At 39.5% G+C, this 14,637-nt stretch overlaps 1 protein-coding gene across 2 annotated transcripts; it reads left to right on the forward strand.

The window, feature by feature from the left end:
* Window positions 1-2,434: 2,434 nt before the first annotated feature.
* Window positions 2,435-11,937, forward strand: LOC130376303 (homeobox protein Hox-A13a). 2 transcript variants are annotated; one of them, XM_056583531.1, is made up of 4 exons: window positions 2,435-2,498; window positions 5,007-5,723; window positions 5,920-5,993; window positions 11,681-11,937. In XM_056583531.1, the coding sequence occupies exons 2-4, from the start codon at window positions 5,060-5,062 to the stop codon at window positions 11,714-11,716; spliced, it is 774 nt and encodes a 257-aa protein (XP_056439506.1). In that variant the 5' UTR covers window positions 2,435-2,498; window positions 5,007-5,059; the 3' UTR covers window positions 11,717-11,937. The 2 variants fall into 2 exon arrangements, with proteins under 2 accessions (XP_056439506.1, XP_056439505.1); XM_056583530.1 differs by lacking the exon at window positions 11,681-11,937 and having other exon boundaries at window positions 5,920-6,907.
* The last annotated feature ends 2,700 nt before the right edge of the window (window positions 11,938-14,637 follow it).

A 14,637-nucleotide genomic window follows, 5' to 3' on the forward strand; every position in this document is an offset into this window, starting at 1 on the left:
CGTCCTCCAGGTTCGTGTCCATTGTGCTCGTGTCTATGATGAATCCGCGTTTGGATATCGCCTATCATACGTATCGTAGGCCTACCTGCGGCATGTAACAGGTTCGAGTGTTTATATCATCATAAGGTAGTGAGGGTAAGCTGTTTGTGGAACCGCTTCGCTCAGATCAATCGCGTTTATAATGATACGTAGGTCTGTAAAGGCTATCTTGTTTTAGCACGTACATTTGTCATTACGCAATAGGCTAAAGCTCAATGTGGAGAAGGTGCTGATATTATGGATGCCTGACAGAGCCAGAGAAGACGATGCCCAGAACTTTTGAATATGGTTTGGGACTGTGCTCTACTTAGGCTACTTTCTCTTAACATTAATGGATCTTCAGATTTCTAGACAATTCGTTTCCGATTAGTCCACATAATATTTTGTTTTCCAGATGGCAGATCATATGTTCTTTTCGGGCTCTCGAAAAATCGAAGGTATCGAAAATATTGTTGATAAATAATAGCCAGTGATTTGAAGGGCTACAGGCCTAGCCTATGCCCATTGTATTACCAAGACATATCGTTTGCTATCCAATAAAATGCATAATCCATAAACCATCCGCACAATACAAGATAGTATCGCGTATAATGCATAGGCTGTATAATTGTAGTCCTTACCTGTACGCCAGTTGTCTTTTTTTTTTAATGAATAACAGCAAAGTCTAGCAGATATGTTTTGATTAATGACTCGTTCAACTTAAACTAAAACTTTAATAAAGGCTTTTAATCTGGAACTATTCCAACTAAATGGGGGCTAAACTTTCGTTGTGGTTGTACTAACCTACCTTCATGGCACAGGAGAAGGCCTTAAGACTCGGAGGTTATGCGAAATGTATTTACCTTTGGTCCTTGGTCATTTCTGGCGTTAGGGGTCGTTTAGAGAGGGTCTCAATGTGAAGTTGATTAAGGCGCAATATAGCATACTAGACTACTTAATTACATTATGCTTATAGGCTACGTAGCCTAATAATTATTGGCCTGCGCCTAAATGTATCTAATATATTTTCGTCCTTTACAGGTGTCTTTGCCTTTGTTTGCTTTTCCTTTTTTTGTTCGGTGGAAAATACAATGGTTATTATTATGTTATTCATTTGTCTTCCCCTATGATTGAAAGCCTATTCCCCCCCACATTTGCAAGTCTTTATGCAAAAAAAAAAGGTGATTAGGATTCTGCATTCCCAGCAAAACCGGGTTCGCTTATGGAATCCCAGCTTGAGCTCAATAAGTGCCAGGTAGGATTCAGGCCTAAATTAAAGTCGTGCAGCTTAATTCAAGTTCATGATCGACCTCTAGGCCCACTTTATCCACGTGAGCTCTGTGAACTGATCAGGAGCGCTCGCATCGTGCTATCATATTGAAACCAGCATTGCCGATTTGAACAAATTAAACAGCATATAGGCTTGATTTGAATTGCAATCAAAATGGGCTTAATGTGACAATTACATTAGGACAGTGCATGATTCGTTTGATGTAGCCTATTTTAATTATACCTTTAGATTTAATCAGCACTTTTAGTTTTAGTTGTAGGCCTATATGTTTTTATCTATCAGCCGTTGTGAGGATCCGTGCAGAGTGAAGGCCATTAAAGCACCTCGTGTTGGTAACTTTGACCGATAGCTAACTGACTGGACCCTGGCGTGTGAAAGTTGTTCCTTTCATATTGCGTTGTATTTTTTCCTATTGTGTAGACTGAAGGCTACACCATAAACCTATATTACCGAAACTTCCATGACGACATAGAAAGAAAAAAAACTATTTTATCTCACCCCCTGATGTATTTTGATCAAAAACGCACTTAGGCCTAAATTTCGCTTTTTTATATGACAACCCTCTATTTACCTAGCTGAACGACATATATTAGGACTAATATATATATATATATATATATATATATATATATATACACACACACACAACTAGAGGCTATGCAATTTCTGAGAAACAAACAAACAAAACCGCTAAACCGTGAATGACAGTGGCCTACAACCCATTGTTTCAAAGTGTAAACTATTAAGACATGCTGGTTACATGAAAAAGTATAGTATTATTATAGACTTCAAAGAGCGTTTTTGATAATTGGACCGAACAATTATGTTCCTATTTCCCATTCACTGCCTCAACACAGGGCATGTGTTAGACGATCTAGCAGGTAGGGCTATAGCTGAGGGTCTGGCCATGGGCGTATAGTTCTCTGTAGTGCTCTGTCTTGTCCTTGCTGCTGTTGTTGTATAAGCCTGGTTTGACCGCTGGCCTTGAAAAAACACACATCTGCGCTTTGCGCCGCCATGGTTACGACCATCTTTTGTTGTGATCCCCAGGCTCGGACCTGAGATCCGTGGGTTCTCCAAACAACCTTCTGAGTTCAGTCAAACCAACTTTGTCTGGGTTGTGGATGGAGAGAAAAACTACGATGCTCGGATCATCAAGATGAAGTGCGATCAGGCCTGATCGTAGGCTGTATGTTTTCACTGAAAGAACATTTCTTAAAGCGCATAGACGAATAGGCGTAGGCCTACAGCCTACTTCCATGCATATGATAAGGAGACGTATGGAGCGAAAACTGATTTGATTCAATATTAATAGGCCGATTGCATGTCAGATCAAATTATGTTATTAATCCTAAATTAAAAAAAGACTATCGTACAAATAGGTTCTTTACAGAGTGAAGGCCCATTACTTTCCGCCAACTTGCACCAACTATAATTTGACCCACTTAAGCCAAAACGACTTGGAATGATTTAATTAAACAATATTTGGACGATGATTCTGATGATGGTCGTGCAGGCTCATGCTTTTCAGCAATAGGTGAAGCATTTGGATAAAGAAATAGTATTTCAATAGTATTTTTTAAAATAGCGTAGTCCTATGTATATCAACATTATGCAATACATATAGGACTACTTTTAATGAACCATTTATAAATAACCCTTATTTCGAACTTACATAACCAATTTCGCATCTACGCACTTGCGTATCGGCATTACCACTTTCGCTAAATGAGGTTTATTTAATTGGCTTCATATGGAATCCTGAAAATTAGAGAATGGATAGCTTACCTGTATTCGTTTCTGATCTAGAATAACAAACAAACGTTTCCTTATGGAAGATGATTGTGCGGGCAGTCTAGAGTTGACGAATAGGCCTATTTTGTTTTCTACTTGTTGCCAATGTGGCTTTAACGATTGTTAATGCATACATTGCAATTTAAAATATGAAGACAGGAATCCTTATAGGCCTATGTATTCTTATTTATAGAATTGTTTACATTTTTAATCATTGGTCTATTTCCACCTCGCCGTAGGCCTACGTGCTGTAGGATATTTTGGATTATGCCAATATAACGTTATCGTTGCTGGTCGTTGGTTGATTATTTACGCACTGGGTTTACTGTAGTCAGTAGATAGATATGTGAAAAACTAAAGGATTCAGTTGAAGATGTATGAGATCTTAACTGTATAACAGCCTCTTTTTTTTAAATTTATTTTCACTAATCTAGCCATACCAAAACTCGTTTTATGTGTGGACATTTGGGTCAAAACTTGAGTGAGAGCTACTCCAACTAAATGTTGAGTCGCCATAGACAGTATAGTCAGAGTGCCACTGGTCGTAAACACGTAAAAGCAGACCAGACACCCACACAACGACACGTCTATATTGTGCCTTCTTTTCAGAGAATACATCATTTTCACACGTATCCGACGAAACTCCTACAAACACACACAAACGAAGACATTCATGTTATGTTTCGAACCCTAAATGGAAGCTTACACACAAGTCAAGCTACATCTAAAGCCGGCCATGTAGTGTAGTCCTAAGGTCTAAACGCTAGAACAAAAATGATAGTTAAAGTTAATGTCCTCGAAAGCTTTTATTCAAACAGGAATTCTCACCCTCCTTCCGCTCTTTTCAAAAGCTCAGACGTTCCTCCAGGACTGAATAGCCCCAACAAGCATGTCGGCTAGACAGAAACTTTCAACTTGACCTTGGCCTCCAGCCGTGACAACCGCGTATGCAAAAATACCTACAACCAAAAACCTTGTTTTATACATCCAAATGACTTGCGAAGGTCGTGATATTGACCAAACGGACTATAGTGCGATGTTAGGCCTATAGCCTCGTTTATTTATATGTATATTTTTTTGTTCATGCCCTTTTTTTTGAGCCCGAGCATATACTTTAAATTATGGACACACATATGTGTGCTCATCGTCATAAACAATTGTACATGTTTGCACACATAGCCGCAGTGCCACTAAGGCTTCACAGGCAAGCAAAATATATATTTTAAGTTCCTGCTTTCTATTTTCTTGTTAGTAATATAATATTGTAATTGTAATCGTATATCATTGATACACGTAGTTGTTATTGAGTGTGCATAATTGATATAGATATATATAGATATAGATATACGTTTTAGGAATTAAATGCATAGTAACACGTACCTTTTTGCATGCAGCTAAAGCATAACATGGCACGGACAAATTGTTGTATAGGCTACGTAAAGAATCCATTGGGGTAAGGTATATATTTCACATTCAGATAGATCCATGTGGTAATAGGCCTATATATTTATTTCACGTTTAGATATCTTTCGAATCTACCAAGAAGGAGACTCCGATTGATTCAAAACAAAAGCTAAAACACAACATTTATTCCTTATTTTTGAGGGTTTAATTTATTCTTTACCTTATCACACAATCATCGCCCAATTTGTATTTAATTTGCCTGGGATTATCTCAATGAATGGATTCTTCCTTGCCAATGCAAAGTGCCATTATCGGTACAGTAACCCAACACACAGCCCAACATTTTCATTTAATTATCTGCGCTGGTAGATGTTTATCGTGCGCTTTGCATAGCCAGGTCACGTGGTAAACTCATGGCCAATGACGGCGCAACCTTTCGTGCTCTCGTGCGCGTCAGAGTCATTTACTCTCCCCCGAATCAGTATCTCCTTTTCCTCAGTCTCTGGGCTTTTTTAAAAAGAGCCAGTACCCTTCAATGTTGGATGTCGTGCTATGACAACGTCACTGCTTCTCCGTCCGCGCTGGATCGACCCGTCGGTGATGTTCCTCTACGACAACGGCGACGGCTCCGATGAAGTGAGTAAGAACATGGAGGGCTTTGCTGGTGGCAACTTTGCGGCAAACCAGTGCAGAAATCTGATGGCGCATCCCCCGTCCCTGGCACCCAGCACCACATACTTGTCCAGCGACGTGCCCGCCTCTGGTATGGGGGAGCCGGTGAAGCAGTGCAGTCCGTGCTCGGCGGCCCAGAGCTCTTCCAGCGCCTCGCTGCCCTATGGATACTTTGGCAGCAGCTACTATCCGTGCAGAATGTCCCATCACAGCAGCATGAAGTCGTGCGGTTCGCAACCCCCCTCTGCGTATGGGGATAAATACATGGACTCCTCCGCGTCTGCGACTGACGACTATACGTCTCGGGCAAAGGAATTCGCTTTCTATCCCACGTATCCTTCTGGTCCGTACCAACCTGTTCCGAGCTATCTGGATGTGCCCGTGGTGCCCACTATCAGTGCGCCGTCGGAGGCCAGACACGAGACCCTGTTGCCCATGGATAGCTACCAGCCGTGGACTCTCACCGCGAACGGTTGGAATAGCCAAGTGTATTGTGCCAAAGAGCAGCCACAGGCAGGACATATCTGGAAATCCTCTATACCAGGTAAGATTCAACACTAAAACATGGCATGACTGCTTTTGTTTGATTTGATTGAGGATTCTTTTTTTTGTGGGGAGGGGGGAGGTTGGGGGCAAAATACGTATAATGTTGATCAGAATCCTCAAAAGTGCACAGCTGCATGGCGAACGTTGGTAGTTTTTCTTAAGGTGTCTGTGTCTGCTTTTCGTTCACCGTACAGACGCGGTGTCCCACGCAGCGGGGGACGCGGGCTCATACCGACGTGGACGGAAGAAGCGCGTGCCATACACCAAGGTGCAACTGAAGGAACTGGAGCGAGAGTACGCCGCCAATAAATTTATCACCAAGGATAAGCGGAGAAGGATATCGGCTCAGACTAATCTCTCCGAGAGACAGGTTACAATATGGTTTCAGAACCGACGTGTGAAGGAAAAGAAAGTGGTCAACAAAGTGAAAATAATCAGCTAGATATTTTTTCTTTTTGGCGGAATATAGGCCTGTCCATTGGAAATTAATACATACGCACGGGCGCGCACGCGTGCGGGCTAACTCCCCTGTCTCTCACACACACACACACACACACACACACACACACACACACACACACACACACACACACACACACACGCACACACGCACACGCACACGCACGCACAATGAAACAGTCCACAATTCTGGATTTATCGATTGGGAGGGCTAACTTTTTTCGATTATTTGTTTGATGCACGTGATTCACCAGAAGTTTTGGAACCCAATTTCCTTCTATAATGCTCGGTTCTCTCTTTTCCTTCGTGTTGTAAAATATGTTTGACTGAGTCCGCATGTGGAAAAATATATGTGACATTTCTCTCTGAGCTCAGGATATCAGACCTCATGAAGGCTGTCCTATGCCATTGAGATTTTACTTTTCCAAGTTTAACGAGAGTGTTAAAAGCGGAGGTTCACCGGATTACATAAAGCATTTGGACTTTTGGTAGCCTACATTTGACTAATAATAGCGTCCAACGCCTCTCCAAACAAGCCACACGGTTTACTTCCAAGATTTATTTTTTCAAATGGACCCATGCTTCCGTTCATATTCAATATATGGTGCAATTCTTATTATAATGCATAGATAATCGTCCGGAATATGTCTTCATATTAATTATTGCTTTTATAATGTGTGCCTATTCATTGTTGTATATAACGTAAATTTCGGCATGGTTACTATCTTTGTGTGTTAAATATTTCTGTCTTGTCCATCCAAATAAAATATGGACAGTGAATTATAAGGCTATTAGGCTACACTATGAGTGGATTTTTAGGTTACCTCGGGAAGCGTTTATATTAATTAATGCAGGCCAATTGTTTCATTGTTGTCAAACTTTCAAAATCCGCGGCCTATTTCTTTGTCATTAGGTCGGTCTATGGTTGTTTCAAATGGTTGTGATCTAACAATAGGCCAGTTAATTGACCTACACAATCTTTGCACACAATTATGTTTTTAAATGTAGTATCATTGACCTGTTGAGCAATCAATTAGCTTTGCTTTACACCTACAGAGATCACATAGTGTAAAGAGCTGTAGAGCTGTACAGCTAGAGATGTGTGAGCTTCTACCGCCACCCGGTGGCTAATCAGGCGTATTGTGTGTCAATGAATTTCTTTCTTTTTTTATTGAATTCCAGTAAACGTACCTTGATATAACAACTACCAATGACAATGATGAGTACACTGCTCATTTATATTGCTTGTATATAATATTCTATATAATAATATACTCTTGGCTATGGTGACACGACCCAGAATACAACTAGTGTGGTCTATGCGTTGTCTCGGTGTTGAGAGGTTAAAACGTCGCAAACACGCAACGAATTGTGTAAAACAACATTGACGACGACTTTGGAAATGTTCATTTACGGACTGTTCGGTAAGACAGTCATACCGTTTTAGAATCTTTTTAGAGTAGGCCTACTTCCTAATAGGCCCACTGGACTCTCAAAGCGGACGTGTCGAGGTTAACCTTTTTAGTAGGCTACAGGCCACGGTATCCTAAACCCTAAACCCTTGAGGTTGTGGACTATTGTCCTGGTCGAATGTATGAGCTTTATAAACAGGTAAGCCTATTCGACGTATGAAATAGAAAATCCAGAACGAATAAAATATATCTGTTCCTGTAGGCTGCAGCAGGGCTCAGTTTGCGTTCAATAGACGGTCGGGTGTTTCGACGTATCGCCGCAGATTTCAGAACCAGGCCTAACATATCAGAATTTAGAAAGACGAGTATTAAACACTTTGTGTCATACGTTATTGTTTTTATTATCTAACAATACAATTCATTACATTTTTTGGGATTATTTAAAATGTAGGCCTACCCCTTTCATCCAATAAGAAAAAACGCTATTCAGTTCAGTGTAACATGTAACATGGGACCACACGATATCTACATCTATATATATCTATATTTTATCTATGTATCAATAACTATATCAATATCTAGATAGAAAGATATATATATATACATATATATATGTAAATATATCGATAGATATTAATCGATATAAACATCTATATAAATTAATATAGATAATAGATATAGATATATAGAGATGTATGACAAAGAGAAGCTATTTATCATAAATGTATATTATCAAATGTATAATCCTGTTATATGATTACGGGATTACGCATAGGTCTACTCCTCTTCATAATATTTGATATAGTCTACTACCACTTACACTATACCAGGCCTACTGTAGACCTGTATGAACAGACACGGTCGCACAATAATGAGCGTATGAGAAAACTGTAGTGAGAGATGTTTTATTTTATCTAACATGTATAACTGAATACATTTCATGAAGGTAGTAGACACGTTATGTGTAACTGACCCTATTCGTATATACATTATACCCTAATGTATTTGTATCCACTTTTCCAAAGACTCACCTCTGCATTTCATTCTTTAGATTGCGGGTATTCACTCTATATTATTGGATCACACATTATACAATTATAAGACAATGCTTAAGTTTGCCGTCGCAACTTAAAAGTCGGTTTGTATTCTACGTATAGGATAGGCCTACTTATTTATATATATGCAAGATTGCTTCACTTAGCCTATGTGAAGCAACCTGTTAGTGTGTTTTCAACTATTCTTGTACTTGACAGAAACTAAACACAGGGTTGTTGTTTCGGACGATATTTTCATTTATTAAATTCGTTTCTTATCCTTGTTATTAGAGAAAAATAAGTTGGAGATTTCAGTTTAAAAAATAAATAAATAAATAAATAAATAAATAAATAAATAAATAAATAAATAAATAAATAAATAAATAAATAAATAAATAAATAAATATTGAATATAGAGGCAATATTGGTGATGCAGTTGATATTACAGGTTGGCCTATCCCTTTACTTTGACACCAAAACGGATACACCACCAGTATACAAAATATAAAGGCCTACATAATCTTATATAGCCTATAGTGAGAGAACTGGATTCTTAAGCGTGACTCTAGTTGGGACAGTTGATTTTGGTCTTTTATATTTATAAATCGCCATAGCTTTCTTTTGTGATTTATTGAAGCCCATATAAGCGAAGAAGCGGCAGCTATATGTCAATTGGAGAATAAAAATGAGTGTTGGACTAATACATGATTGAACTGCAGGTTTGGGGTAGACATGTTTGACGATCACATTTCGACCACAAACACGCGAAATCTGAGCCACCGCAAACGGCCCCTGGTCATACGTATGCACAGCGGCGCGCGCAGGTGTTACAAAATAACCCTAGGCTGCTTCGGGTGTATTAAAGGGCAAGACTGGAAAGTGTTACTTCCTGTACCATGAAATAAATAAAAGCTGGAAAGGGGACTGGGTTTATCCTCACGGGTTGAAATGACTCGAAGCTGGTTGGCTATGTGTATAAGCAGAGTAGCCACCCATTGGCTGGTGGTGAAGCAAAACAAGCGGTAACTCCCGCCTTCATTCCAAGTTTGATGGACAGCCCTTTCCCCGCCCACCAGACGCTCTTTGCCCAGCAATGCGTTTTTTTTCCAGAGCTTGGTCTGTGTCAAACAGGATGTTGAACTTGATTCTCGGCGACAACGTGAGCTCTGCTGCCACCTTAAGGCAATTTAACGCAGTACATCACTTTGTGCAAGAGCGACAGTATAGTTTTCGGCCGCTATTTCGATCTGGGTATAGGCCTACTAGGCCTATCACTTATATCTTATATTCGATTATTTTAAATCATATATCATGCATCATTTTGTTTTACAGGTTCCACTGTTTCTCGCCTTTTTTTGTTGCTGTTTACAAATGTAGTGGAACGCTGGCAGAAAGAAAATATTGTCATGTGTTTTTCATTTGTCAATCTATGGTTTTATTATCACGTGTTTGCGCTCACAAGCATTCTGTAAGAAAGTACGAAACCATGAGTTAGAATGTGATAAGGACCCAAGGAGACCCAATGCGAACGCATGATAATCTGGTTTTAATGGTGTGTTCTGGATACCTACCCACCTTGCGTAATAACGGCGCTGGCCGCCCAACCCATGACACTAGGAGTTGGTCTGAAACGTAATCGTGTAGCAGACCAACCTAGACGGCCGTCCGCCAAATGAACAACGCCATTGTTTCCTTTCTCTTTGCAGTTTAAAGCAAACTAGGAATGCTTTGCAGTCCGTTAATGTTTCCAATATAGTAGGCTACCATTTTGTGTAAACAAAATATTGCTATCTAAATGAATGCTGACTAAATCCATCCCATAGGCCGCTACAATAGACACATCCGTACATTGAAATTGCTCTGCTCGTTATATAGTGATGGCCCAAATTTCATTTATTTCAAGTACAAGTCCATCAGACGAAACTAACATTGCAACCTATACAATGTGTAATGTGTCTAATTCTGCAGCAGCCCAGGACGGCAGACGAGGTTTGAATGTTAGCTCCTTAAGAGACTATTATCAAATGTTAGAAAAAAGGCAGTCGCTTGCTTCAACCTAGATCCTTATTCCATCTCCAAAAGCCATTAGCCATATTTCTTCAGTCAAATCCGATCTTCTGTTTGTAGAAGTTGCAAGTTTCTATATTACCTTAATTGCCGTCTGGAACATTTATATAAACATTTGTGTACCTACGTCATTGTACATCATTTCTACTGTATTAGGTTGCATATGGCTCTATCTCAGACATTTAATAACACATGGCATGGATCTGTAGGCCGTCTCGTCCCGTCTAGTCATTGTCGAATGTATTTTGCACTCTCAAAAGACTAAGGCGATATTTTTGGCCCTCCGCATGTATTTGCATTTAAATTTGGTAGTCTTATATGTGGACTAATTATTGAAATTTTCCGTGATGTTGAACGTGTCTCGTCTATGTCCTTAATTTGAGGCTATATGAGGCTACGATGCAAAAAAAAAAAGAAACAGTCTGTGGATTTGGTCTCGTTTATATCTTTTGTTTGGGACTGGTCTGGTATACACATTTGTAATCACTGAAGCGTCTGAAATCCTCCCCGAATTAATATCATTTAACATAAGCCAGCAACCAATACCAGAAAAGTTACAAATAACATTCTGCTCGTTGATACAAACATTAGTTTAATATATTAAAAATATCTTAGGCCCTACTCCACGAAAGAACGAGAAGACGAAACGTGCACCGAAACGGAGGAGGCACGTAATATAGAGCTTATAGGCCTATTTGTTCCCCGAATTAGCCTACTTAATTGTTTTAGACAATTTAAACAACACTTATATATGTTCAAAGATTGAAATGCATATTTAGTATGTATTTCCATAGAAATTTGATATAAAGTGTTGAAGATGTTGCATGAAATTCCAGAGGATTCTTTCTCCTCTTCGGTCCTAAATCGCATTTTTAAAAATGTGGGTTTTATAGGCTCCCAATACAAATAAATTAACGGTATGTGTCTTAATATGACGTTGAATAAAGTCCAAATTTGACATTTTCTTTTCCAATGTCGATTAGACAATGTCCCTCCCTTTGACCGTGGAGTTGAGCTGACTCCCCGACGCTGCAGCGTCCTTTCCTGGGTGGTCAAGTCTCTTCTCTTCGCCCCTTGCCTTGGACCCGCTTTTGCGTCACCTGTGGATAAATTGACATTTTATAGTTAATAATAACTTATGCCAGATGTGTTAAAACGAATGCATAATAAAGTCTGAGTTGGAACTGATTTGTTTTTTAGAACTCTTTTTCAAGACGCATCAGCCCACTGTTACCCACATCGAAAACAGGACTGACTGATTCACCCGATTACATTCAAGTTCAAAATGGTCGAATCACAATATGTTCTATCAGGCTGTGTTACACACTGATCCCTTTGATTTACAGGAAGAAATACTGTCCAAACCAATCCGTCGGAGGCAATTTCTGGATGTTTTGGATTAACAACATGGCAAGTTTGAGCTCATATGAATGAAAACCACAGCTATGAATACCATTCTAGCTGTGAACATACCTTTTAAGGATTTTCCTCACGTAAGGCTACTTTCACTTGTCTTGGACCCTCTTATTCAGTATAAGAGCAACCTTCTATAAAGTGTGTTTGGCTTATCTCATTTGGCCGTCACACTATAATGTTTGGCTTTTCCAAAGCCATTTTACATGTTACAATTATCCGACGGTAGCAGATAGGCCTATAACATGCAGTGGACTTAGTGCCGACAAATGAATGAGGCCGGAGGCTTTCCATTTCTTTCAAACTACAGCTTTCTTTGAAAAATCCCAAGTGTGGCAATTTAGCCTTACTTTATTGTCTTACGTCGCTGACAGCGTGAAACTGTGCTACAGAAGCACCCCAGACGTAATTGTTGTCTTGTTGTCTAACAGCGTTTTATGGCACAAAGGTAGAGGCTGTCGGGAATGGGGTTGTATTCGTGTTACGAACATCAATGTTAAAGGGAGGTTTTGGATGCGTTCTACGTATTTAAAACCTGATCTGAACGTGCCTAATGTGTTTAGATAGATTGACCAACGAATACATTCGTTTTTGCAATTAATTTCAATTAAATACTTACTTTTTTGTACGATTTAGCATTTATGTTAAATTCAAAAGAATGAGCAGCATTGGTTGACGTGATTCCATGAATGCAATTGCCTTAAAGCAATATGTAGGCATGACCTTTCCCTCTCCATATGATACAAATGGATAGGTCTGATTTATATATATATATATATATATATATATATATATATATATATATATATATATATATATATATATATATATATATGTTTATATTCATAAATATTTATATATACATATATTTGTCCCCTTTGGAAAACTCTGGCATGCAAGCCAAATGTAAAAGCAATCAGGAGCCTTCATCCGGGGCATGCTGTGCCCTTAAATGGTGTCAAAGTCTTGTATAGGACTCTGCGGCTGGGCAGCGGGCCTCTCCCTCCCCCGAACTTGAAGTCGACCGCGCAGACAAAGGTTTGGCTTTGAATGCGTCCAAGCAACAAATCCTATTCTTGCCTAATTAAAAACTACATCTTCACTGATCACAGGCTTAATACTTGAATCTACACGATTGCCCTCGTGCGCATGTCAACGAGAGAATTTGACGTTTTACATATAGCCGATATGCCTTGCCCACATTTGCTTGTTCTCGTAACATTCATTTATTTCACAAGGGATGGGTTACAACATTGTTTTAGTTAGCCAACTTGGTAACTGCATGCAGTGACAACAAATACCAAATTAAACAATACATTTTTTCTAATTATCCAGAAATATAAACAAAAAACGTTTGGACAATGTTATACCCGTAGTTATACAAACATCACGTATATGCGATTCCTACCTGGTAGCTCCTGTGTAGTTGTAGCATGTGGGAGCTGTGTGTGAATGTCTCTCAGTCCGGTTAGGTGGGACTTTCTATCACGCATGGCCAGTTGTGTGGTGTCTGGCCGGGGAGGAAAAGGGGAGCAGTAGAATACTATAGGAGCTATAAAAAACACAAGTCTGTGCAGCACTGGCTTCGCTTTCCCTGGGCATCCTGTGCTCAATTGCAGCTGAAAAGCTAAACACAAGTCATAGAATTTGTCTGGATTGCCCGGGAGAGGCGGAGCGTGTGTTCCCAAACACCGTGGAGTTGTTTGTGTCAATACAAATTCTCCAAATAAAAGTACCCCATGGACATGACCTATGAGCACGAAACGTGCATGGGGTTAGTCTGTTTCACACTGTCGTAGCGGTGTTAGTACTATCAGGGTTCTAGTGAACGTGATAGTTTGAGATTGTGTTACACGATGTCGATGAGCCTTGATTTGGATCCGTGTGTTTATGTCACTTGGATTCGACTGCGGTAGGGCCATGGGGGAGTCCTAGCTCTCCTAATCCGAGCTCAGAGCTCCCATTCACAACACATTAGAGTCAAGTTGCAGCCCGGTGCAAAGCTAGTTCCACGGTGGCCTCTTTGAAGTGCTAAGAACAGAAACCAATGAGTGCGCGGTGTGACAGATTATCCGATTCTTAAATTTGCTGTTAACGCCTGGATATTTTTTTAAGCATATCATCGAAGGTTTTTATCTATTCTGCTGCTACACATACAAAACATATATGCATTGCAGAATATCTTAGATAATTGTCAAGTAGATCTTCCCTATAGAAATTAATTAGGCCTACTCTATAGGAAATTGGAAGAAGAATTTACATTTCTTCCTTTTTTAAATAACAGCCTGCACTGGAATGGTTAGATGAACAGCATATATCACATATAATTGAACTGTGAGCTATGTTGTTATTTAAAAATAGGTGGATATAAAAACTACTAAATGAATACCAAGAACTGAGAATTCTTATCTCATGGCTGTAACATTTTAGCCTGAAAAAACTAGAAAGAGTACTGCAGTAGCCTACTTACCCTAACTTCAGCAATGGCGCACGTTGATCGAATAAACCACATTTGTTGTTGGTTCTG

Source organism: Gadus chalcogrammus, chromosome 22 (genome assembly GCF_026213295.1).
Source record: "Gadus chalcogrammus isolate NIFS_2021 chromosome 22, NIFS_Gcha_1.0, whole genome shotgun sequence".
Lineage (NCBI taxonomy): Eukaryota > Metazoa > Chordata > Actinopteri > Gadiformes > Gadidae > Gadus > Gadus chalcogrammus.